The 25805-nt window shown below is 35.0% G+C and overlaps 1 protein-coding gene across 1 annotated transcript in view; it reads left to right on the forward strand.

The window, feature by feature from the left end:
- Nucleotides 1-5583, forward strand: part of WDR27 (WD repeat domain 27) — an 83757-nt gene extending 78174 nt beyond the window's left edge. Inside the window, exons 23-24 of the mRNA XM_026085092.1 lie at nucleotides 2759-2857; nucleotides 5515-5583. Of these exons, the coding sequence (XP_025940877.1) occupies nucleotides 2759-2857; nucleotides 5515-5583 (168 nt within the window). The remainder of the gene's footprint in view (nucleotides 1-2758; nucleotides 2858-5514) is intronic.
- Nucleotides 5584-25805: the final 20222 nt, after the last annotated feature.

Consider the following 25805-nt stretch of genomic DNA (forward strand, 5'->3'; position numbering starts at 1 on the left):
CACTAATAGTGCGTGCATGTGCACTGAGCTCTGCTCTGCACTGTGGTGGTGGTGAAGTGCAACCTGCCTGCATCTCTGCACCTCATCTTTGTTGGAGTAGAAAGGCTGTTGCTAGAACTACCCCTGTTCTTGGAAGAAAGGTCTGTGGGAAGTCTGGGCAGTAGGGCCAAGTGGTATACAGTGTGACCAAGCTCAGCTGTGATGACAAGAGCACAAAGCTGATATTGTAGGTACTGAAATACCACACAGGTGTCAGCATATAATAATTTTGGTATCAGTTGAGTCATGATATAGTATCACCAGAGTGAAGAGTGGAGAGCCAATGTGAAAGGAGGAGAGCAGATGGATGTGGTCTTACAGCCTATAATATAAGGGAATTTTTGGAGGGTACTATTATAGTAGAAGTTTTCTAAAACCATCTCTATTTAAGCTTTATTACACTGCATTATTATAATCTATTTGGGATGTGAAGTAAATAACCAACCCTATCTCTTAATTTTTTTATGTCAATGAAGCAGAATCTTAGGGCTAACTGAAGATAATTACAAACATTAATTATGGTGTTTCTGAATAGAAAACTTCACGACAGCAAGAACTTGAGTACTGCCATGTACAGAATGAATTTACTAATATATGGCCTTGTACTTACCATGAGAGAAAACAACTTCATGTCTACAAATGCTTCAGAATGCTTTTTTCTGTGTTATTGTATCACTATTATCTTGTTACCCTTATCTGTCTGTTCCCATGGGAACTGATCATCTCTCAAGAGGTGTTAGTTGTAGTAGCTGTGGTATGATCAGGTTTTAATACACAAAATTGCAGCTTGTATATACTAGCAATCATATACTTATTCTGACCAGTTCCCTGAAATATTAAAAAAGTAGGGAAGAGGTCTTACAGTTTGAGGCAGAGTTTCCCATTAACAAGCATTTTCTGTATCCTTTTAGGAAGGACACAATGATTTTAACGCTCTGGACTCTGCTACTTTCACCAGTTAATATGGCAACAACTGTGTGGAATGCTGCAAAAGATCCAGAGGTTAAAAATGGATAACTTCTTCTCTGTCCATTTTTAGGTACTTCATTGATGCCAGTAGATGGTTTTAATTCCATATCCTGAACTGAATCCAGAATATGCAAACTATATAATACTGAATGCAATTAAGTAGATTTATAGTTGGCCTTTTGGTTTGCTTCTCTGTGGATATAGTCATGAATGGAAGATTTGACATGGAGTTAAGACTATCCAGTGTTTCTTCAGTGCTGGTTTGGATTAGAGAATCCTTGGAGGAGGCTGATTGATAAGATTTGTTTTCTGAGTGAGCCATTGAGTGTTTTTCAGGAGCTGCATTGGTCCCTGAATCTTTTCATTAATCCAGAAGACTGTCATTTGAATCCACAAGTTTTTATCACAAATATCTTGTAGTAGTTTGCTGTCTGTTAGGGTAAACTGAATTGCCCTGGGTCTGAACAATTAAACTCATCTTGGGATACTATCAACAAAAGCTATTTAGAACAAGTCACAGGGTAATATAATATATTGTTGTAATACTGTCTAGGCACAGTTTGATTTACTGTATGTTAGGCTGTGCTCTGAAATACTTTGAATTCCATGTTCATAGTCATAACTGTAGAGATTTAATAAGGAAAATGGAACATTTCAATTTTTATTGCAACTGTAGAGTTCAGGTTATTATCTTTGGCTATTTTTTTTTGCATGGTTTACAACTTATTCTTTCTTTTGAGATACACATTTTATCTATAAAGTACCAATAAATTTGCATGTTTTCTATGTATTTTATATATCTTTTTGATATGCCTTGTGTATACATACTGTCTGACTGAAAATAATTCTCACTAGATAAGGCATAGTCTAAAAGAATTCTGTGTACCAGCACTTGACTCTTAAAATTGTTTTATATGTGGAGGACCTATACTACAGGATTTATTTAAAAAAAATGTGTTTTTCTATTTTGTTTACATGAGATAATGCTAGTTTAGTAACACAACCCAGTTTTTTCATAGTATCAGTATATCTATGGGTTTCACTGAATTTTGGATTGTTTTCTTAATATGTTTCTGTATTGGCACTATTCCATTATTTGAGACTGTACCAAAAAGAATATAATTATTTTTCTATTGAATTTAATTTGCTCCTCGGAAAGCACTTTTTCCTTTGTGGCTTTCCTTTTTCTTTAAGAAGCAAAGACATGAAGTATGCTTTTTCTTATTGTGTCACTCTTAATATTTATTGATTTGTTATTGAATTCCATATGGTTCAATTAAAAGCTGCAAAGACCTATGTAGAAACTGAAGAAGTTTATATAATGTAGTGATGAACATAACAGTTTTCAAATTTAGACATCACAGCAACGGATTTCTACATATTTCTACTAAAAATAAAGTAAAAGGATTAAATTCTGAAGAACATCCTTAAAATTCATTTTAAAAAGTCATTTTTAACCTGAGTGTCTATTTCAAATATACTTAATGTTTATTTATTTATTTAAGGAGAAAAGTTTGCATTGCTCTTTCTAAATCATATTTTCATTTGTCTTATTTGTATTTGCTAAATTTTCCTGAATTGTATAAAACTCTACTAAGATGTCGATGACATCTATATCTGCTTAGCAGTTACGAAACATTTATAAAGTCTCTGTGGACTGAATCTTTAGTCCTCCTATACTATAACTTAGTGCTCCTAGACTATTATATATTTCTTTAAAGTGAAAATGTTATCTCTTGTTGTTCTTCAGGCTTACATATATGAGATGCGTTCAAGCACCTTTTCACATAAATTGGGAGGGCACACAGAATCTGTCATCAACGTGACTTTTAGTCCCTCATCTCCCCAGGTAATCCTTTGCCTTTTCTTCCTTCGTAATTAAAATATGTAGGTTCTTCACTGTAAGCTTGTCGCATGCTTCAGATTTGTCTAAAGATAATTTGAGATAGTAACAATTTTCTGTGATCAGTAGAAATAAAGAAATGTATCTTTTTCTGAGTTTTTTGTCCCAAGTCATCTTCCTCTTGATATCCCTGGACCTAGCAAAGCTGCTGTATGATATGCCCCACGCGATCCTATCCACCCTCTTTCAGTATGACACTTTGAGTATCAGCTTGTCATCACATGCCTCTCTCTTTTGTATCATCTGTTCTGGTTCCAGTCCACAGCACTTTTCATCACTCCTCAGTATCTTCCCCAGCTTGTATGAGTCTGTTTAGGCAAGAGACAGCACATTATTCATCCAGACCATGTGTTTACTGGCCACGCAGGTAGGGGCAAACAGAAATGATAATCTCTGATATGTATCTGCTCTTCCTTTACTGTGGGTACCAATTTGGATATTTCCCTTCTGTGAGGGAAAAATAGAAGTGAAAAGCTGCCAGGTTTTCAGAACTCAACAGGAGCTATCTAGGAGTTTAATAATTTCAGGTTGAAATTTATCCTCCTTGCAAGGTAACTTTGAGTTGTTTGGAAGTGGGATTGACAGACAGGCTGCATAATTTCATTTGCCTTATTTCAGTAGGAATCCACTCTAAAATATATGCCATTTTGAACAGATTCTCTCTCCTCTATAACTGTAGTATTTCCTTTTATTTTTACCTGAGAAATATACTCCATCCCTTCTTTGGTCATCTAAGAGTATCTGCCAAGTTGCCTACCGATGCAGTTGTCATTGTCTTTTTAAAACAATTCCTCTCCAAGTTTACATTTTTCTCCTCAATGCTTCTAATGTGAAAAGAAATACTACTTAAAATTTTGTTTTCTATTAAATTATATAAAAATGTGTTGAAGATGACTCTATGAAAAAAAGGTGAAAGCAGTTTAGGAGTTCTAGACAAATATAACTTCCATTGTGGAACTGCTGTGATAACAGGGCATTAGAGTCTTGCTTACCAATGAGATTTCTGTCGCAGATACCATTAAGATAGCTTTTAACCAATCTAACATCTCAGTGCTCTGCATAAAAATATCTTTTTCCRCATACTGTTGTTCTTCACCCAACTTTAAGTCAGTTAAAAACACTCACTTGCAACAGTTTATACACTTTGTGCAACAAAAGAATACAGAAGCTCATTCTTCATTATTTGTAATCATCTCAAATATGAACAAGTGATACAGCAACTCTAGACTACACAGGGTGTTGAGGTATTATTGATTCAGTTGTACTAAATGTTAATAAAACTGATGTCGTGTGTTATTTCCAGTTTTTATATATAGTAACACTTAAATTACTGTGTCAAAAGAAACAGACATATTTTAAAGAAGCATTTTGTGGCTAGAACTGCACTTTTGAGAAGACTTTGCAGTGCTCGCTCAATAATGTTTTTAAGTTACTCCTTTAGGAGTTAACCGATCATAAAAATAACTAGTTTATGGTCAGTCTCTTTCTTGATGGTCTGACCCTTAAAGATTGTTCAGAAATTATTATTTTTTTTTAGATTCATCAAAAGATTTTTTTTTACAATGTTTTATACATGTCATTTGGACTCTCGTAAATCAAATATGACCACTACACAGTTATATTTATACTCACATAGCCTGTGTTCCCTTGGCATCAAGGATCAAGTATACTTTTTTCACAGCTTTTGTACTGGAACTCAGGAGTCCTGCTTCTTTCTGTTCCTAGATCCATGCAGACTTCCTGGGGAATTTTAAGCATTTTACCTCTTCCTTTTGTGTCTTACAGGTCTTAAACTTTGAAGTAGAAATAATAATACTTCCTTTTCTGAGATTATTTTGAGTATAAACTATGTTTTGGAGTCCTTCTTATCATATCACAATTATATGAACCAAAAACCAACATACGTACATACATACATACATACATCATACATACATACGTTTATTTATACATACACACGCACACACACGTATCTTCTTTTTGCTGATTTAGAACATAAAGTTTTGCTTGCTGATATACATGGTCTAAAGGACAATTACTGTGTATAGTTCTATAATGTGGACCCTCACATACACGTACACACATACACGTACACACATACATGCACACACATACATGCACACACACATGTTCTATCTAGAAATGGATTTATGCTGGGAAATATTCTATCTTTGTTTTTCACTACTCTCGTATTTATCTGCCAATATGCTGTGCAGTTGTATTTTAGACTGTGCATCTACTTCCAAATATAGTGTGGTTATTGTGCCAGTGATAAACTCATGTAAAATGCTGCAGGCTACAGAGACAGATGCTCTACCTCATTGCCTATAAAGTTCTGGCAGGGGGACTATTGCAGACCTGTACTAGTTGAATGTTGGGAAAAGGGACTTCTACCTCAAATTACCTGAGCAGACTTCTAATCCAGAGAATTTAAGAAAGAAGTATGCAAGGGATTGGAAGCGAGRGGGCTGCCCTACTCACTCAAAGGCCTGAAAAATTCAAAAGACAATGTTATTTCAAATGTGCTGTGTTAGAATGAACAGCAAAATAGCTTTATGACAATGTTTTAAAATACTATTACTGTTGTGTTTTTAACGTTTCAGATATCTACAGGTAAAAGATATTCCAAAGAAATTAGGCATGAAGCAATGACAATTCCTATTTATTACTGATCATATGATAACTGCATTATATTTCAGTATAATGGTTTAATTATAATACATCTTTATATACATAGATATCTGTTTTCTAAGTTTTCTCAGAAATCAGAGTTTCCCTATAGCCAGTTTATCATGTGAAGTCTTTGTATACTGTTTTGAATCCTGCAGACTTACCTTCTTGATTGTTTTCATGAATTGAAGCCTTTCTACTTTCAGTGTTTTCCTTTACTTTAAAGAGGCACAATGGTCAAAAAATATATATAAGACCCTGGAGTGCACAGTAGTTCCTCTCTACTTCACTACCTCCCCCAAAACTGGCTGTACTTGTTATTATTCAAAAATATTTATGGAGTAAGCATAATTTCTTTACATCTGAGAGTATTTTTATGTTTACATATCTCATTTTTCCATATGTAAATAAAGGTGCTAACTTTTCTATTATTTTAAAATTTCTGGAAGTTTTACTCCTTGTGTATGTGTTGTTTGAACTGAGAAACTCTATAGCTATTATCTTGTGGCAAACATTATGTATTTCTGCACTTTGGAATCAACATTTCTATATTAAACCAAAGGGTATAGTTTATTAAAATTTGCATCCAGATTAATACTAGTTTCAGGTTTAGCACTGAACACAGTTCTGCAAAAAAGCTGTTACATAGTGGAGAACTGAGCTGGCTTCCTATAGGTTTCCTGTTCTGTAGTTCAGCTGTTGGAATGCATTTTAGTGGAAAAAAGTCCTAGAGTCTAACCAGTAATGTCCAGAGGCTTAGTTGCAATCATACTACAAATCAAGACTTCAAAGTAACAAAACTCAGGAAATCAGTTGCTGATCAGAGGGGCAGAATCAGCAGATCATTAGTTGTGGATCCAAGCAAGACTGGTCTAACTCCGAAAGTATGCTTCAGGGCACAAAGCCTTTAATACTGAAATTTGTAGAACATCACACAGTCAATTCAGTACTGTGGTTAAGAGCTTTTTTTTTTAAGGGAAAAAATGGTTTAGGAGTAGTATTATGTTTCAAAAACAAGGGCAAAGGATGAGAAAGTGAATGGATGATGGCGCATGTTTTAGGGCATCAGCCAGTGTAACGTACACTGATGTTCACTGCCTTGACCCACCACATACTTCCTGTTTGACTGAATGTAAATAACGTAAAGTAAAATTCAAATTCCTACATTCTTCCTGGGATGGCATCCAGGAAGAACTGTGATGCACAAACTTCAGACAGTAACTCAAAGGCCTACTCTTCAGCTCTGCCAAATGCTGCAGAGAACCAAAATCAATTGGTGAGAGAGTGCAGATCTTTGCACATAGCATAGAGGCTAAAAGATTTCCCAGATAGTGAATGACTTAAAATCTAATCTCTCCTAAGCCTGAGAGGTTTCAGATCTGCCCTTTAGGAAAGTGCCGTAACTGCCAAGTTAGGTCACGTCTTAGATTAACTCCTCAGCAATGGTTCTACTGGAAGCTGAGATTCTTCRGTGCCACTGGAAAGACAGAAATGCAGGGTTATGTGGTCCAGTGGAATAGCCAGCAAGAGAAAGTTCGATCCTGGACCCCAGTGAGGAAGAGATCTCTGCTATTTCTTTTTCCTTGTTTTCTGGTTCCTGTTCCTACTGCTATATATTTTTATGTAACAGTTCTTTAATGTAAATGACTCTGAAGTCAGAGTCCCTTTTCTTGAGCTCTTTCCTGAGAAGCAAGACCTGTGGATTTGAACCAGCTTGCAAACTTTCCCATAGGTATGGTTCTAAGGGAAGATTTTGAAGCTGATGATTTCAGGGACACCTTACCAAATAGCAAAGAAGGTGCAGAAACTGCTCATTTGAAGAATTATAGCTGAAATGCAAATATGAAAAATTTGTACACAGAGTTCTTCTGTATAATAAGCACCTTGAAATGCTTTCTAAGTGAGTATTTTCTTCTTTTTTTGTGTGTGTGTGTGAATTGCTGAACCAAAATATATTCACCTGGCCTTGGCAATATAGGAGTTAGTGCAAAGTTATGTTCAACAGCAGGGGAGAGGGCAGGAGGAAAAGCTAAGAAATGAAATGGGAAGATTGTAGAGTTGAAAAAAGAAAACCACAAAGAAATCAAAAAATAATCCCATGGCTTGAAAGAAAAACTTTATATTAGTCAACCAGAATCTCCAACCCTGGAAGATTTTTATACCTACTACTACCACTAGTTAGGGATTTTATATTGATGCTATTTTTGTTTCATCCAAAGTTTGAGTGAATACAGTTAAGAATTATATTGGGTTCTGACTAACCTCTACACAAAGCCCCGTTGCGTTCAAAGGGAAACACTGGCAGGGGAAAGAGGAAGGGGTGAAAAAGGGAAGTGGCTGATGAGTGAAATTCAAACATTAGGGCCGAGCTTTCTGCCATGGAAAGATCCAGCCAAGAGTGAGGTGTATTGGCAGCACTTCAGTTCAGTGGTTGCTTGCCTAGCACCTGTCCATGAGGCAGTTTGTTCCAACCATTATTATAACTCTCACTTGCATAAATGTTCTTCCAGAAAAGGGGGAAAAAAACCTGGATGGATATAATCATGATGTGTTTACTGATGGGGGGCACAGTTCCTTTCATCATATGCTACTCTGTAGTGATTTATAAAATGGTTGCCATGAAAGCTGGAGATGGAAAATCAGATAGAAGTGTTGGATTTACCTTAGAGTTTTATTTTCAAGTTGATTTCTCAGTTTTAGCCTCTCAGTGTTCCTACCTTTCTTTCATTTGTTGTTCAAAACTTCTTATATAGGGAAAAGTTTCTAACTCACCACAAGTATTAATTGAATTTCAATCCAATTTAAGGAATATATATTAAAAGATATTACAGTTTTTAACTGTGATGTAGTTAAAAACTGTAATATAGAATAGAGTACTCTGAATCTAAGTTAAAAGAGGGTGAGAGTCCTATATTTCAAATCTGTGAATGGTAAATCATCTCTTTTTGAAGCATCTTTGAAGTAGAAAAAAGCAAATGGGGAAGGCTATTGCCATCTGCTGGTTTTTGGTGGCTTTTGTGTAGTCGAGTGTTGGTGGACGCTGTGCACAAAACCGTCAGTGTATGCTCTAGCAAATTGTTTCACTCATTGGTAGTTGTAGCAGAGCCCAAAGAGCTGTTTGTTTAAAAAAAAAAAAAAAAAAAAAGGCAAAGCAGAGAAGAAGCAGCTCCAAGCCAATATACTGTGCAGCAGGTTATTTTTTTCAGGACAGAATCATGACTTTTACATCAACATGCATTGCTACCACTTCCTCTTGTATGCATATTTGTCTTCTGTCTCTAGGACTCTCAGTTTTTCAGTAGTAAAAGGTAAATCTAGTCATTTAATACATATTATGCTACAAGCGGTACCATGTGTAGCTATTTTGTTGTTTTCTCCTTTGTACTGCATGGATTACAGATAAATATTTTAATTATACTGAAAGTCAGGGAATAATTGTCCAGGTTATCAAAACCTCATTCTGGTTTGATTTGACTTTTTTTTTTTTTTTTTGTTGGGGCAAATGGAATGTTAGAATTAAAGTTCTACAGAGTTATGTATTGCAAGGCAATATGACCAAATACACAGTATGGCGGAATCAATTTGGTTTCAAGTAGAGATATAGATGTGCAGTGTCTTTTACAGATATAAGGCTACCAGTCTGATTTATACAGCCATTTAAACATACTCTATAAGTCAATGTAAGGTATTTGATGGAGAAGTGAACAAAAATGTAATTTGCATTTGATGAAATATAATTTGGATTTTACTACTGAAATCTCTTCTAGTTTCCATCTTTGTCTACAGTTTTAAAAGAAGTACATGACAGTTTGATGTGACCACCCTATGGATATACTGAGAGGTAGCTTTGTGTGTGTTTGGCGGGGGGGTATTAACTAGACTATAATGGAAAAAGCCCTGAGCAACCTGGTCTGAGTTCAGTGTTGACCTTACTTTCTGTGGGCAGTTGAATGAGATGATCTGCTGAGTTCCCACAAACTGAATTATTCTATAATTCTGTGATACTGAAAATGATCCAGAAATCTCTTGTCACTGAAGGCATTTAAAATTGCCATGTGGAAATGATTAACATCTGTTAATTACCACATAATTTCAAATGCAAAATAGAAATTACTTATTCAGAATGTGAATGAATTGTGACAATCTGTGGCCTGTTTATCAGTAAAATATCTAATTTATATGTCTGAAAGGTATCAATTCAAATAATTACTCAGTAGAATAACTTTTTTAATTAATTKAGAAGTCTGATTTTATGTTTAGAAATAAGCTATGTTTCAGATAACATTAATTCCACATATGATTATACTGTGGTGCATTTTGGTTAGAAAATAACAGATAGTAAGTGCATTACTTGGCAGCTGGAGAAGGTTAAATAAATAGTAGAGATCTGGAAATCTCTTTTGCAGTTAAATCTGCATGGGAGCCACTGAAACTGTCATACTAATTTTCTGCTGACCTGCTTGCATGGAGACATGTTTAGTGTTCCCAGATAGGAGATTTGCTTGTGGATCTCTCAGATACTAACAGAATTGGCTGCAGTTAGTTTTGAATGTGTTTGGAAATATGAGTTATCATCTTTTACTAGCTACTAACAAAGTATACTTTTCCTGGTGGTCTCATCTGGAGATTTCACTTTAGGACAACTTGTATGAAAACTCCATTCTTCTGCAGTTTTGGTTCACCATTGACGGTTCACTTAATCATGAAGTTTTCCACAATAGAGGTCGTTTTTGTAGTGATATGGAAAATTCTTTTTCAGACTTTAATTTGCTGAGTTTTGGCTTTACTACTGAATCAGTTGTGTCATTCTGGTGCAGGACACATTTTTTCCAGCATGATGTTCCATCTTAGGACTCAGCACTACACTATTAGAGACTAAATCATGTGGATTTAACACCTGTGACCAGATTAATCTTTCATATGATCTCACTGAAGTCAGAAAGGCTCTTCACAGGGTTCTTTTGACCCTCATGTTTCACCCAGTAAATCAAATTTCTCCCTCTCTTAAGTCACAAATATCAAAATGAGATGTATATGGTATTTGGTAATTTTTGCTAGTAATGTTTTATTTCTCCTTTAATTTTGTCTCTAACAGGAATGATCCTCCAACTGTCAGTTTTTCTGATCTTCCATTCCAGGAGATCAAATTCAAAGAATAAAAAGTGCCACGAAATTCTAAAAAATTGCTATTGCTTCCTCTTCCTTTTACAAAATGCATTTTTAAGCTTTGAATTCTTCTGGAAGACTAGTGTAGCTTTCAAAAATTGGGTTTTAAAAAGTTTTCTACAGAAATTAGTTGGTGGAATTCTTTGTCTTCTGCATGGCCTTTGGATGGAGTAACATTTATACTCATGAAACAAGTAGAAGCAGAAGATGGAAAGCTAGACTAGCTTGGAGATCTAAGGGAAAGCTGTAATCGTGTCAGAAAAACTGCAGGAGGACTGTATTTGGGCGTGTGTGAGTGCTCTCCTAAAGAACAAGAGGAGAGTGAGGCAAAGAACAGGCTTGAGGAGGATGTCTGGGAAAAATGGTCAGGACATTTATTTTCAGGGCAGATAGCTCACTTAAATTAAAACCTGGCAACTCAGGAGCAGACTGGACAGAGGTTCCTTTGTTGTACTGTCTGAGGTAATAAAGCCATACAAATCTATAAAGGGCAGAATGGTTTATTGAAGCCTCAGAAAGCTAGATACTGAGACTAAGAACATAAGGGTATTTGTGGAAAAAGACACATGATAAAAATCTGAAGATTGATCTTTTTTGGGGGAAAGGATTTTAATTAACTCCAGAAGGAATAGACTTTTTACAGGTAGGTTGCTATTCATCTCAGAAGAGGCACTTTCCTGGAATTTGAATGCAGAGATCAGCCTGACCTGAACTGAGTATGCGTCTGCTATGCCTGTTTAATATTAAAGTTAATTTGCCTATAAAATGATCTAATTTCTTGCTTAGGAATTATTGGTAAAGAGAAAAAAAGGTATGCTCTTTTTGGTGAGAAACAAACTAATGAATCATGAATTATTCTTGAATACCAAGAATTCCCAAACMCACTTTTTCTAGATCCTTTTCTACTGTAGAAGCTTTCATGGAACTGAATTGATGAGTCACTGTTCATCTGCTGTGCTGTGCTACCTTACAGTTTGTACTCTTATGCCATTGTAGATGTTAAACAAAACATGTTTGTAACATGTTTAAGTTAACATTTTACTTCACGCTTTTGGTGGGCTGGGACTCTATGTGCAGTCTGTTAATTGTGGCTCAGCTGTCAACCATCTGATGCCTAAAGTGATAACATTGGGTGACAAATCTGAGAAGACTATGAAAGASAAAGATGATCGAATGTTCTTCCAGCATGTCCTTGTTTGTCTTAACACCATGTCCAACTCTTTACTTATGTTATTTGACAAACCTGTTCTCCTTCTRCACACTACTTCAAGCTGGTAAGGAAGAAGTTTCAGCAGTCTATTTCCTTACAAGCAGTAGTGTGTAGTAATGCAGGCTTTGTTTAAAGATTGTAAGTCCTTGCCAAGGACTGTATTGCAGTTTGTGTCCAGTGAGAAGTTATTTCCTTTAGCGTCATCTGGCCAAAGAAGACAGCTGCATTAAAAAATAAAAAAGCCTGCTGCTGACCTCATATATAACATGCTTTCTGAGGTTGAATATGTTCTCTCCTTGTCTTTGCCTTGTACTATTAGCCAAATTCATGTACTTTTATCTGTAGAAACCCAGTGAATTGAGTGGGGACATGGGGTGGGTGTCTTCTTAAATATAATGAGCACATCAGATTAATTTTTCTATCCAATTTACTAAAATTAAATACCAGTTTGACTAAATTTATTAACATTTTATTTTCATCCACCATAATGTTCAATATTCCTCTTCTTTTATCCTCAAACTTACAGATTTATTACCATTATATAAATTCCAAAAGAGGACAGGATGGCAGAGTTAAGACAATTTATACTACCTCTCATGACTTAAAGGCTATTCCAGTTTGATCTAGTTGTAAATGATATCAAGACATCTGTGTAAAGTAGCCAATGGCAGCTGCATGTGCTATTGGCCATATCAGGACCTTGAGCACTGTTGAGCAAATGAGTCAGTATGACTGGGAGTAAAACCTTTGGGGGAGTTTTGATACACAACTGAACAGATTTTAAAAAATTTTTTAGCATTCATTGACTGATGCAACCATATCTTTTACATCTTTAAAAACAACAAGTGTATAGCTTATTAATAATAAAATTAACTTGTGAATAATGTATGAGATACTCTTCAGATTTAGACAGTTGCATAGACATTCATCTTTCAACAGTTAAATGGATTTATAAATTCAGCAAAAGCATAGAAGTGCAGCTTGTGCTTTATCCTAAATTTTGTCCTAGTCTGAGTGGCTTGTAGGAAGGAGGGGCTTCAGCGACCTTTGTGTAATTCTCAAAGTGGGCCTGATTTCTTAAAGATGGGAGCCACTCTAAGTCACTGGTTAATTTTGCAAAACTTGGCCCTTGCCTTTTTAAAAACTACTTTGATGGAAAAGAATTTAGAGCTTCTGGTTGTACCACACTGCTGGTACTAGGCTGGTTAAACCTGTGGAGAATCTATTAGAATGACACAGCAGGTAGTTTCATTGAATTTATTCCAGTCTCTGATAGCTCACTACCAGAGTTCCTCACTTTGCTCGTATACATCTCTGCATATAGCAGGAAGAATGTTTCTTTTGCAGTTTCTAATAAAAAATGTGAACACTGGTTGTCACTTATTGTAAGACTTGATGTTCTTTAGAGGAAAAGCTTGTTTATACCAAAGAAATTACTGTAAACATGTATGACAACTCTGAAGAAGGATGGCAGATTTTAGAAAAGAAAGAAAAAGCCTTCTGTAAGCTAACAAGAACAATATAATTTAGTTTAATCATGGGATACTCCAGCATTCTGTGTATGTTGCCAGCAAACCACAGCTGTACACCACATGAGTTTGGATAAATATGCTTGCAGTGGTGAGCTTCTCAATTCATAGCACATTTGTAGTAAAACCTTTAATGTAGTTTTTACAAGTGCAGATATTTTATTGAATGGCACTAATAGTTTGAAAGATACTTAGGGGGTGGTACTAAATGGTTGATTACTCAGCTGTTCAACTTGACTTCTATTTACCAAGAATCCAAACAGGGAGAGCTGGGGTCACTTATGGACCAGAGGGAAATAGGATTGGCTGGAAGTAGGAAGGAAAGGCACTAATCGGAGTCATAGGGATAATTTGGAGAAAAGACAGCTGCTGGGAGACCATCACATGGAAAGCGAGAGTGAAGGGGGAATGGTGGACACCAATTGTAAGAGTTGTAGGGAAAAGATCTGCATATGTGTGGAAAGAAGTGATGATATTGCTGGAGAAATGAAGACAGTGCCTAGAGGAAGGGAATGAAAGCCCTTCAGAGAGAGGTAAGAGAAAATAGCTGCAGGGGCAAGAATGAAAGTTTCTGCACTTCTGGTTAAGCCTTCTTTCTGAAAAAGACAGACAGCAAAAGTGAGATGCCCAGGAACTGGTTTTCAGAGTTGCTGCTCTTGACTCTTGACAGTTCTGAAAATCAGTGTGCTCAGTGCCTCAGAAAAACTGTTCTTCAAAGGACATGAAGAGAAGTTGCCAGGTAAATAGTAAACATCTCTCCTTCCCCTCAGACACTACACAACCATCTTCCAGGAGCCAATAATGTAACATTGAAAGGGTAAGCAAATGAGCATCTACTTTTCCTGCTCTACTAAGGGCCATTTAGAAAAATATTTTGGGAAGTGGAAATGTTCTACTTCAAGTATAGTCTCCTTCTCTGTCCCTCTCTGTCTTTCTCTTCAAGGCCTTCTCCCTTGAAACTGCTGTTAGACATAAAAGGAATAAATTGACTCAGCTAAGTTCTTTCATAAGAATCACCTGATTTTACAGTACATTCACACTAGATCCAATTAGGAAAAAATATGTCAAGCAGTATACAAATTGGAAACCGAAATGAGGGGGCTTTGGCAAACCGGAAGAACTAAAGGACTAATTGTTAGGAGTTTGTTCAGATATGTTGCTTATATAGAAGTAGGAATTAGAATTTAATTATCTTACACAGTGTTCTAGGAAGTTATCTTTTGAATATCTCATTTCTTTTTTCTTAACATTTTGAAAAGAGTACCAGTATTATGCATTTCTCTTGCTCATCAAATAATATTCACAGAATGTGGTCAAACACTTGTTGAAACCATAAACCATTCTGGAGCAGGTTTACTTTCTAAAAGTCTTGGGCTTTCATGTAGAACAGGTACAAAGCATCTTCCCCCACTTGATTAAAATCCAAGCAGTTGCATTTCAAGAAGATTTTCCCCTTCTTACATGTTTTTCAAGAAACATAGGGCCAAATCTATTTGCAGTTATGATATAAATATATAAAGGATGTATAACAAAGTTTAGCCATTAAAAATATCAATAGATGAAATACAAGGAAAATGAAGTATGGAATAAACTACATTCCAAATGAGTTTTTGGAAAAGGGAAAGCAAAGTCTTAGCTAACAGATTAAATATGAAAAGAAAAACAGGCACAACTTCTGTCTCAAATTAAAATAGCAACATAAAATGATTCCAGCTGTCCAGTGAAGTATGATATAGCCACACCAAACATTTTGGCCCAGGTCCTGGCTGAACTGAACTGTGTACAGCAAAACATGGGGACAGAAGCAGAAATTCTTTAAAGATGTCTTTTATGCCTCTTTTCTTACAATCTTCCATTCCACTGCATAAAGTACAGCAAGCTCAGAACTGCTCTATTCTGTACGACCTAACAAATTTTCCCTGTGAGATGATTTGGCAGCTAGTGAGGCTTCTGTTTTGCCTTCTTCTTTTCAGGCCTGCAGCACGTGTTGGAGTAGGCAGGGAAGAGTAGATGCTGATAAGAGGATCCTGTGATCCTTTTTCTTATGGCATAGACGTATTCAACAGCTGGGATCACCATTGTTYCTAGGTTCTGTGTTTCTAAAGAGTGGTATTTGAGATGTCTATTGTGCCAATTCATGTATTAAAATGATGACATTGTAATCTGTGGAAATTGGTTCATCTACTTTTTTTCATAATTTACACAACATATCTACTTCGTACGGAAATTCATGCTAGCTGAGATATCCTATGTGGCTTAATTTTCTGTAGAACTGTAGATGCGTTCTCTCCATCTACCTATTTACTCATTTAAGAACTTTGCTTGAAACAAATACATCATTTCCCACTACCACAGTATACCATATTGTGAACCCACATCTGGGACTTATTCTAACATTTAAAACCTTCATTTCTGCTCCTGTTCTGCTAAGACCATCTGGAGAAAGTTTAGGGGTCACATAGACTTCTGCCGTTTTCTTTTCCTTCAGGATTCTCTGACCAGGTAGCAGCCTATACTATGTATTGAAGAGAGAAATTAGGTCTGGAAAATGGCAAATTATAAAACTGCAGCTTGCATTTTAACTTCATCTCAATATGTGTGTCATTCTTTCACCTGAGTATAAATCAAACAACTTCTTAGCTCAGATAAGGTCTCTGAATAAGAATCAGCAAAGGATGATGGCAGTAGCATGAAATTCTGACCCACTTAATATCAGTGACTTTAGTAATTTCACTTCTTGTTTCCAAGAGAAGCTAAATAGAAGATCACTTCATTGTCTGTTATTACTGAGAGCAGGAAGAGAGTGGAAGAAACAGAAATGTGGTGTGATATAACCTCCAAATATAAGAGAATAACTTGAGACAAAAAGTACCTATAGGATTTTTTCTGAGACTGACCAACATTAAATTAGAGAATATTTTAATTAATATTATTAAGATACTGATAAACTCAGGAAAGTGCCCATCCTATGAGTTGTCTGTATCATAATGTATCTCATTTTAAGGTTCACATTTTGTTCTGTAAGATACCCTAATAAAATATGAGACATTTCTCATTAGCTTAGATGATATCTGCCATGGATTACTTTAAGATGTGAACATAAAGTAAAAATATTCATTGTAAAAGAAACTGGGGGTCATTTCTTCAAGAGCTGCTGCTTATAGCTGGTTAGCGTGCTCTTGCAATTTCTTAGAGTTACTGCTCTTCTATTATTTGTTGCCCTCTATCATATTACGGGTCTTTTAATTAACAGGAGGAAAAAAAACTGTCAACAACGTAAACAATCTGTGTCCAGTAAAGTACAGGATGTAAAGTTGGACAAAATTATATACCTTTTTATATAATATCCTTATAACCTTCCCCTTACCCTCCTGATGCAAAGACAGGGGAAACAGACCCTGTGTCAGTTATTCTATGACTACAGCAGAAGAGAATCTGTATCAGGTGACAGCAGATACATATGGAGAATGCGGTTGGAGGTGATCTGGCATGACAATTACTCTACTACACTGCTGCTTTCCTGGATAAAATCTCAGAAAGACCCTGCACTCAGGAGAGAAGGCAAAATTCTAATTTGTCTTTACTTACACACCAAATGGAGTCAACAATAATGTAAATCAACACAAAATATGAGTGTGTTGAGCACTGAAGTCTGCCCGTGTTTCCCAACACTGGTGTGGGGTCCCCAGACTCAGGAAAGAGTCTGGCGCTTCACTTTTAATTTGTATTAATTCTAGCCTTTTGTATGACAGTTGGTTGTATTTACATTTTTTCCTCCTCCAGTTGATGTATGAATTTGTATGAACATATACTTACATGAATGGCGTCACTGATGTCAGTGTAATTCATGTCATAAATAACAGGGTCATCAATGGGAGTGAAGCAATCGAAGACTGGCCCTTATGCCTAAGAACTCTAGCCATCAGACTTTCTGTTTTCTCKATGGTAGCAGTTTTACTCTATGTAGAAGTTGATAACAGGATGAAATTCACCAGTAAGGAATCATGTATTCAGCAATAGATTGATGACATGAGTGTAATAATTTCCTTTCTAAATTTCTATTTTTTGTCCTTGCATCCCTGCCTCTTGCCCACTTAGCTGGCAGTGTGCTTTTCATTGTTAATTATATACCTTTTGAGGGAAGGTACCTTCCAGACATTCTAGATGGCCTCTCAAAGACATCTTGAAATCTTCTCTAGTTGTTCAACCTGAAGCCCATACTCATATTACCTACTAACTCTAGGTAAGTCACAGATCTGAACTTTTTTCTAATTCCAGTAGTTCCTCTGTTCCAAGTAGCCAGGTAGACTAGCAAAACTCATATATGATTTTGTGTAATGTTTGCAGTTTACAAAACTTTAGAATTGATCATGTGCATTTTACCACTGACATCTATGTATGTATTATTTTAATAAATTTTCCTAGAAGGTCAGTTTTTTATATATTTTTAACTAAAAACATAAAAAAAAAATTGATTAAGTATTTCAGTTATGCTTCATTTACTTCATACATTAGTGTAATTGTGTTTTTGAGGTAAGTCAGTCCTCAGGAAGTTGTTTGGAAAACCCCGTCATGACCATGGAACATTAACACTAAAATGAATGTTTTCAGGTAATGCTTCAGTAAGGAGAAACAAATTCAAAGAGATGTTAAAAAATGTGTATATGTGGCAAAGCTACTCATAAAGGAAGAGGGAATTTGTTAACTGGACCTCTTTCACATTCAAATATTATTGCTATGGAATATAGAAATAAGATTACACTACCAAAAATCAGATGAATAACATTTGGAAAATGTGTAGTCAGATTCTGCACTTTGGTTAAATATGTCCTATTCAGATAATATTGTTTACAGTGGGATTTTTCTGTGCTACTGTAACCATGGGAATGACTTGACTTTCAATATTCTTTTTTAACTACCTCACTACAAAGTAATGAATTCAAGGTAATGCATGATAGTCAGCCATGCTTTCTGAACACATAGTAGAGTTTATCTGAGTTTGAGAGACAGGATATTATAAAAAAATTTAGAAACAAATTTACTAGGAAAGCTAAAGCTAGTATCTTTAAAAAATAGATAACTAAAAGCCATTAGTAAAATTAATATTCTTGGAGGTTTTTTGTAGATAAAAATACATTGATAAGAAGAACTTAGATGGAAAGGCTTAGCTCAAATTAGTCTATATTCAGGGAAATATTAAAACTATACATTTAGCTGAGCATAATAATATTATTTACATTAAGGCTTGTAGTTATAGAAATGGTCACAAGCTGAAAACTTGATATAGTATGCATCTTTACAAATTCATATTATATAAGTATATTATATATCTTTTTGAACACACACACACACACAGATATAAATATGTATGTATATATTTGACCTTACTTGAATGCTTTTGTTAAGAAGATAAAAAATGATAGTTGCTTTGAACAGTAAGCCCTTTGGTCTACAAGACCACTGTGGTGACATTTATACTTACAATCTGAGGCATTCTTTACAAACAAAATAACTGTTATGACTATTGAGGTACAGTACTTGAAGGTAAAGTTTGAACCTCTATGGTGCAAAAAAGCCATGTTCTGATGATTGGCTACATGGAGCTACATGGACAGGAAGCTGTAAATTAAATGCTTTTGTCAGCAAACACTGAACACATTTTTCTTATCTGGACAAGACAATTTGTATTAAATAAGCTGTTATTTTCATCAGTAGTGAGATAACATTCAAATCTGAGTTAGTTTTCTAAAAATTTCTTGCCAGCATTAAGTAGCAAATGACTCTTTAATGCTGTTGAATTAGACTGAACCCAGTGATGGCTGTCAGTTGTATTTGCATGATCGTGCAAGCAAAAAATTAGATGTTTTCTATGTCTACTTAAAATACATTTTTATCCCTTATGATCTGAACACTTAATCAATACTCAGTAGCCTGCAAATTATTTCTGTTTATTGGAGAAACTGATAGTGGGTAAGTTATCTCTTGATGCAGTTCTGGTAAATTATAAAGAATGTATATAAACTGCTATTTCTCTAAACACATTGTGAATCAAATWGGAAGACATGCTTAGGTTTTATTTCATGTTCTTCTTTTCTTCAAGTCCCCACTCAAGACTTTTTCATACTTATTCTCAACCTCATGTAACAAGTTCTTCTTTGGGCTTTAATTGTTGCCTTCTTCATGTGCTTCCATGTTGTCTTTGCCCCTTTTTCCACATAAACAGCTTCATGGAACGGTAGCCAAACCTCTGCATAAAGATCTCTCTCAGACTACATAGGTTGTCTTTGACTTCTGCCATTCTCCTGGTTTGAGACTGTGGCATGGACTGCCACTGTTGCACATTAACTATTTTGTAAAAGATTTTAAATCATTTCAGTAGTAATTTGCAGTGACTGTGATAGTCTAAGGACATAGACAGAACAACATTTATTGGTGTTGGTAATACTTTTTCTCAACCAGTGGATATAGTTGGAAAAATTAGACAAACTTTCAGATGCACCTTTTCCAGGTCTGAATTAGAGATTTGGATTTGCTAGCTCAGTTTTTATTTTACAGTTATATATCAAATAAATATTTTGCTGGTGATCTAAATGAAGTTATATCAAATTTTTGGTTATTTCATAAAGAAAACAACAGAAACCTCATATTTGTGGTTATGATCTCATTGAAAATGTCTATATCTTGTGYTTAGCCAATATGTATAGCTCACAATTTCATTATTCTAGTTACTGCAAAGCCTGAGCTTTTTTATATAAAAAGTGCTATAGTCTCTCTTTCTTCTGCTTTCCCCATTTTTTCTTTCCTTCATTGCCCCTCACTAAGAATTAGCTTCTGTTTCCCCTTTCCAAAAATGTTAACTCTTTACTGTTGTCCACCATGCACATTCTCCACCATCTGTTGGAGCAAAGGTCAAATATTGTGTTTGTTATGATGCTAGTAACAAATAGGCCAATTTAATTTCAAAACTTCTCTTATTTGTTTTACAGCAATTAATTTTTTCCCTGTTTTTTTTATGAATGTAAGCAGATGGATCATGACAGTGGGTAAAATGTACCTCATCTAACTAATCCTCTTAAGCACAGGCCTCCTCTCTGTCATATAGTAATATTGGAAATTCCACACCTCACACTCTCCTCTCCTCACCTTTTCCTTTTCCTTTTCCTTTTCCTTTTCCTTTTCCTTTTCCTTTTCCTTTTCCTTTTCCTTGACATTCTTCCATTATTGAACTCACTGGTGAAATGCTAGCATAACAGTAATACTGCAAAAATTAGGGAATACTGAACTCTACAGATTACCATTTTGACCACCCTCTTTTACAACTCTACCATTAGGACTTCCTATCACGATTGTTGTAACAACAGGAACTACAGGTGTCAGCATTGTTATTGCCTTTTTAAGAGATTCACAGTTTTCAAGGCAAAATCTGGAGAAAAAAAAAACTGCTAAAGTCCAGTGGTTCTTGATGCAGTCTTAAAGTATGATTTGAAACTTATCTGTGCATGGAGTAAAATTTTGAATCATTTCTCTGTTTCATTTTTGGAAGCAGAAATCTTGGAGTCTTTGTTTGGCTTGTTATGTGTGCGCAGTATGTTTTAAAATGACTAGAAATCCCCCTTTGTTGATAAGATTTTTTATCACACTGACACGTAATAACTCCATGTCGGTTTCATGCAAAATGTTTCAAAAATTGCTAGATTTCAGTATTTTTAAAGTAGACTGTCATCATCACAGCTAGATTACATGATCTATAAAATGTATCTTAAGAATATACTAAGCCCTATATTCATTAGATATTTACATATAAAAATCTTTGGGCAAGCTTCTTATTTTTGCTCGCTTAATGCTAGGAGTACACACAGAAAATGCTGAGTTTATGATGCCTTTAATAAGCACTAAACAGAAGCAAGAAAATATTTCTGCCTTTTTAGTCCACTTCACTTGAATGCCTCTGTTATTTTCTGAAGAAAATGTCTTTAATTTTATTAATTGTTCACTGAAAACCCAAGGTGCCTACTAGGCTTGGTGCCTACTAGGTGTCCACCCAACTAGCCTAGTAACTAAAAGGAGATACAGTTTTCCACATTTTCTTGTGCATGTATCTATTGTTTAGATTCACTTTTACTCTAAATAGCCTCATAATCTTCAGGTTCTTCCATTATTCTTACAGCTAATGTAGACATGTCAATTCTTTATATTTTAGTGGTCTTTTATAAATCCCAATAATGTGTCAAAACCTATTGCTTCCTTATGATTAATTACTTAGTACATATTTATATAAGATAAAACTTATTTTACGTGCTGAATGAGTAGAGCCAATTTTTCTGTTGGCGTGACTCCATATTCCTTGTTCTCATGAAGCTTGCATCTTGTGTCTTGTTGAAACTGAAGAATTATTTTTGCATCAAAAATGCCTAAGGGAGTTGGGACTACATCTTTTATGTAGAATTTGTGGGACAATATGAAGGTTTTTGCTTAGTCGTAACTAGCTTGAAAATCAAGCTTGCATTTTGGGAGTTATCTAATTTATTTAAGGAAAGTAGAGTTGCTGTTATGCAGAGACTTTGAGAAAAGGAATCCTGAAGGAATATCTGAACTCATTCTGTATTCATGTCTGTCTAAATAGGTATATATATATACATATATGTACATGTGGGCAGATATAACACCATATCCATTACAACTAGACACATCTATAGTGCATTTAAAATTAATGAAAGAAACAGTTTTCTGTTAAATTATGAAAGCTGTGAAATTGTCCATTGAATTAAACTGGTGCCAGAACAACTTAAAAAAATCATTTGGCCATTTTACTTCTCAAGAAATTCAGCTTTGATTAGACAGAAAAGTTTTATTTGTATGCTTAAAATATCTCATGTTCTCTATTTTCAAATGTATTAATCTGATACAATATGTTTTCTGGTAACAAATAGTAACAAATAGATATAATTATTTACATACGCAGCTCTTAATAATTCASTAGTGAAATATAAATCTTGTTTCTCACTATTACACTGAGATAAATTTCAGGCAAATGCTTTATGACAATGACATTTTAAATGTGTCCAAAAGGAGATAGTATAAAGTAATCATAGTTTTAAATCTCAGATTATGAATGTGTATATTCAGCAGAAGTTTAGTATGGCCCAAACAGATTTAGTTTTTCCTTGCTTACAGTAAAGAAAAATCATCCATGATCTCACAGAAGTACCTAGTGCTCATGATCATAAATTCAACAGAGTTTGTTAGGGATAGACCTTGTATTGTACTTGCATGTTATGAGCTTTCCTGGGTCTCAGCATAAATCTCTAAGTTACTGCATTTGCAGGCATAAACCGTATGGATAATCTAAGGATCTATGGAAGCTCTGTCTTTTCTTTCATATCTTCGACCGTATGATTCTGTTTTCTCTCACTTTTTTTTCCTCTTAAGCAACTGAAAAAAATAACATGGGACGTTTCAGAATGTTAAAATTTGCTAGAGATATTTTAGTATTTGGAAACTTTATAGGGAAGATGAGGATAACCTAGCAGGTCCACTGCCAATTTGGAAATGACCTTCAATAGTAAAGTTCACTTAATACATTAAGATATTGCAATAGTCATTTTCCAGTTAGCTTTTTTGATGACTGTGTTAAAAGAACGTTAAAAGAAAAATGTCCATAAGCTGATGGAATGTGACATAGCATGAGTGATGGACCTGGCAAAGATAATTGTTACCATGTATCTACTGCAGTTTAAAAATCTTAAAAGCCAACTTTTCGTACCACTTTTTTTCCTAGTTCTATAAGGACTAGGCTATCACAGACAATGAAAAATTACTGATAACATGGATACTTTTATTACAGTCAAGGGATTCTCCTATAGATGTTGATCATATGTAGTCACCTTGAGTCCACTGGACTTTACTAGCTCTAGCTCATCAGTAGCCCTGAATGGTCTAAATAAAACTCCATATTGCTCCATGTTAGCTTATTAACTTTGAATTAGCATTTTATGAATGCATAGAGATGACTAAGGTCTTGCACTTTACTGAAACTAATTAGCTCTCTGAAACCTCAGTCTCTAAGAAGTGCAGTGCAAAGACATCTAAATGGCCCTGCATGCGGAGAGCTAGCTCATGTCCCTCATAGCTTAGTGCAAGTCATGTGCATTTATATCCTCTCTCCTCCCTCCTTTCATGAACCCTCCTCACCTACCTGCTGGCCAAACAAAATACTTAGCCTACTGCTCTCTGTTTAGTCCATGCTAAAGCTTTCCAGGTGCCAGTTAAAATTTCTCCTTTGGTTGTTTCCACCCTAAAACCACCAGTTAGTCTTCACTGGTTTAAAATACTTAATATTGAAATGTAACGTGTGCCAATGCAGAATGAAATTGTGTATGTAACAACTAAAATTCTAGGGTTGAGATGTTATAATGATGAATGTAGTATAGGACCCTTTATAGAATAGAATAATCAGAATTGAATTGCTCAGTCTGAATTTGGACAGAACATTGGGTCTGGGAAGCAATCAGTAGTGAAAAGCAACATCTGATTTCAATTATCAGATTTTAGCTAACTTTCCTAAGCTAAGGTTTTTTGTAAGTGTATAATGCCAAATGTAAGAAATAGTTTAATAGAATAATAAAAAAGAAAGAAAAAGAAATCATAGAGCTATCATTCTAAGAAAAGACATAAAATGAGATTACAGTTCATACAAATTTATGGAGACTATGATATAAAGTTTGCTACTCTTTCATGTGTACACATTTGTGTTAGAATTTTGTAAGAGTAGCAGATACAGAACCAGCAGATGAGGCTTGAGAATTTCCAAGAAATTGTACTTTAAACCAAATGTCACACCATGTCTGGCAGCATTTTATTGTATCTGGAGCATATAACAGTTCCTCCTGTGACTCTAACTAGAACCAACATTCCTTCCATTTTGTTTTCAAGGCTGTTTTAAGATGAAGTCTCATATAAAATTGAGATGCATTTTTTCTTATTTCTTAAGAAACAGTCCAAAAGTCTAAAGGAGTTCATTAGTGATAGCAATAGATGTCTATAAATATCTGTCATTTATAATTTACTGACTCTCAAGTAATAATAATAAAATAGTGCTGTTAGGGAAAAATCACTTTTTCACTGGGCTGCTTTAGTTAAATACCTGTTAATACTCATCTTAAAATTGCAAAATATCAAATGAGGGACACCCAAGCTGTGATAACTTATGAAATTTATAAGGATTTCCAAAATCCCTTCTCTCTCTTGCAGAGTTTTAGTGTGAAGTATGAAAGTAGACTACTGTTTTGTTTTCCTTGTAAATTATACTTGATCTAAAGGTTTTGAATAGATTCCAGATAGTACCTGAAATGTTGGCATCTGCTCTGACATAAAACTTTTGAGGTTCTCTCATCAATAATGTATATATACTGATATATTATGATACTCACTGAATAGAGTGTTTTTTGCTTCTAAGTGCATTCTCTTTCCAAATTTCAGATTTGCTCTATATTTGAAAGCTGGAACAAATTCTGTCTACAAATGACTCAACTTCAAAATGTTTTGTTTGCACTGCAGAATATGATACACTCTCCATTGGGAAGCTGTTAGCCTGGCAGACTTAGCTGGTTTTCCCACTGACTTACCGAGTGTTATGCAAGCATTGCTATCCCATGACTTGAACAGCTCCTGTTACTTTTACTTTACATACTGAAACACAGTGCTTTAAAATAGCCTGTAAATAATAAGGTCCTTCATGCAAGTTGAGCACATTATTCCATTAAGACAGTGATACAAAGGTCTGTGGAATAAGTACAACTTCACTGTCTTTAAGTGTGAGTTATATGCCTTTATTATTTTTAAATAGAATATCCTTTTCTTTTGAAAATCTTTAAATATGCAATATGTCATTTAAGACCATGGTTTGGCTTTTGAATTTGCTATGATCTGCAAAATACTTTCCTGAGGAAAAGGTGGATTACCCAATAGTAAAATGAACTTTCATTCTGTGGGTAAATAGAGATGGAGAGGAATAATTCAGAAAAAATATATATTTTGAGTCGCAGGCTATATCATCCAGGCACATATACCCATTACAAATCTCTCAGCCACAGGAGAAGAGTACTATCGAGAGGAAAAAACAAAAACCAAATCCTTAAAAAAAGAAGCAATACTAAATTAATAAAAACAATTGTTATCTGAGTCATTCAGATGGAATAAAGAGGATGTGCATTAAGACAGTGTGGAGTGTGTTAGAATGGCAGAAATACTTCTTTCAGATAAAAGGCAAGTCATTATTAACATTTCATGAAAATCTGCTGCTTATTTAACCAATAAAAAT

Source organism: Apteryx rowi, unplaced genomic scaffold (assembly GCF_003343035.1).
Source record: "Apteryx rowi isolate R43461 unplaced genomic scaffold, aptRow1 scaffold_66, whole genome shotgun sequence".
NCBI classification, from domain to species: Eukaryota; Metazoa; Chordata; class Aves; order Apterygiformes; family Apterygidae; genus Apteryx; species Apteryx rowi.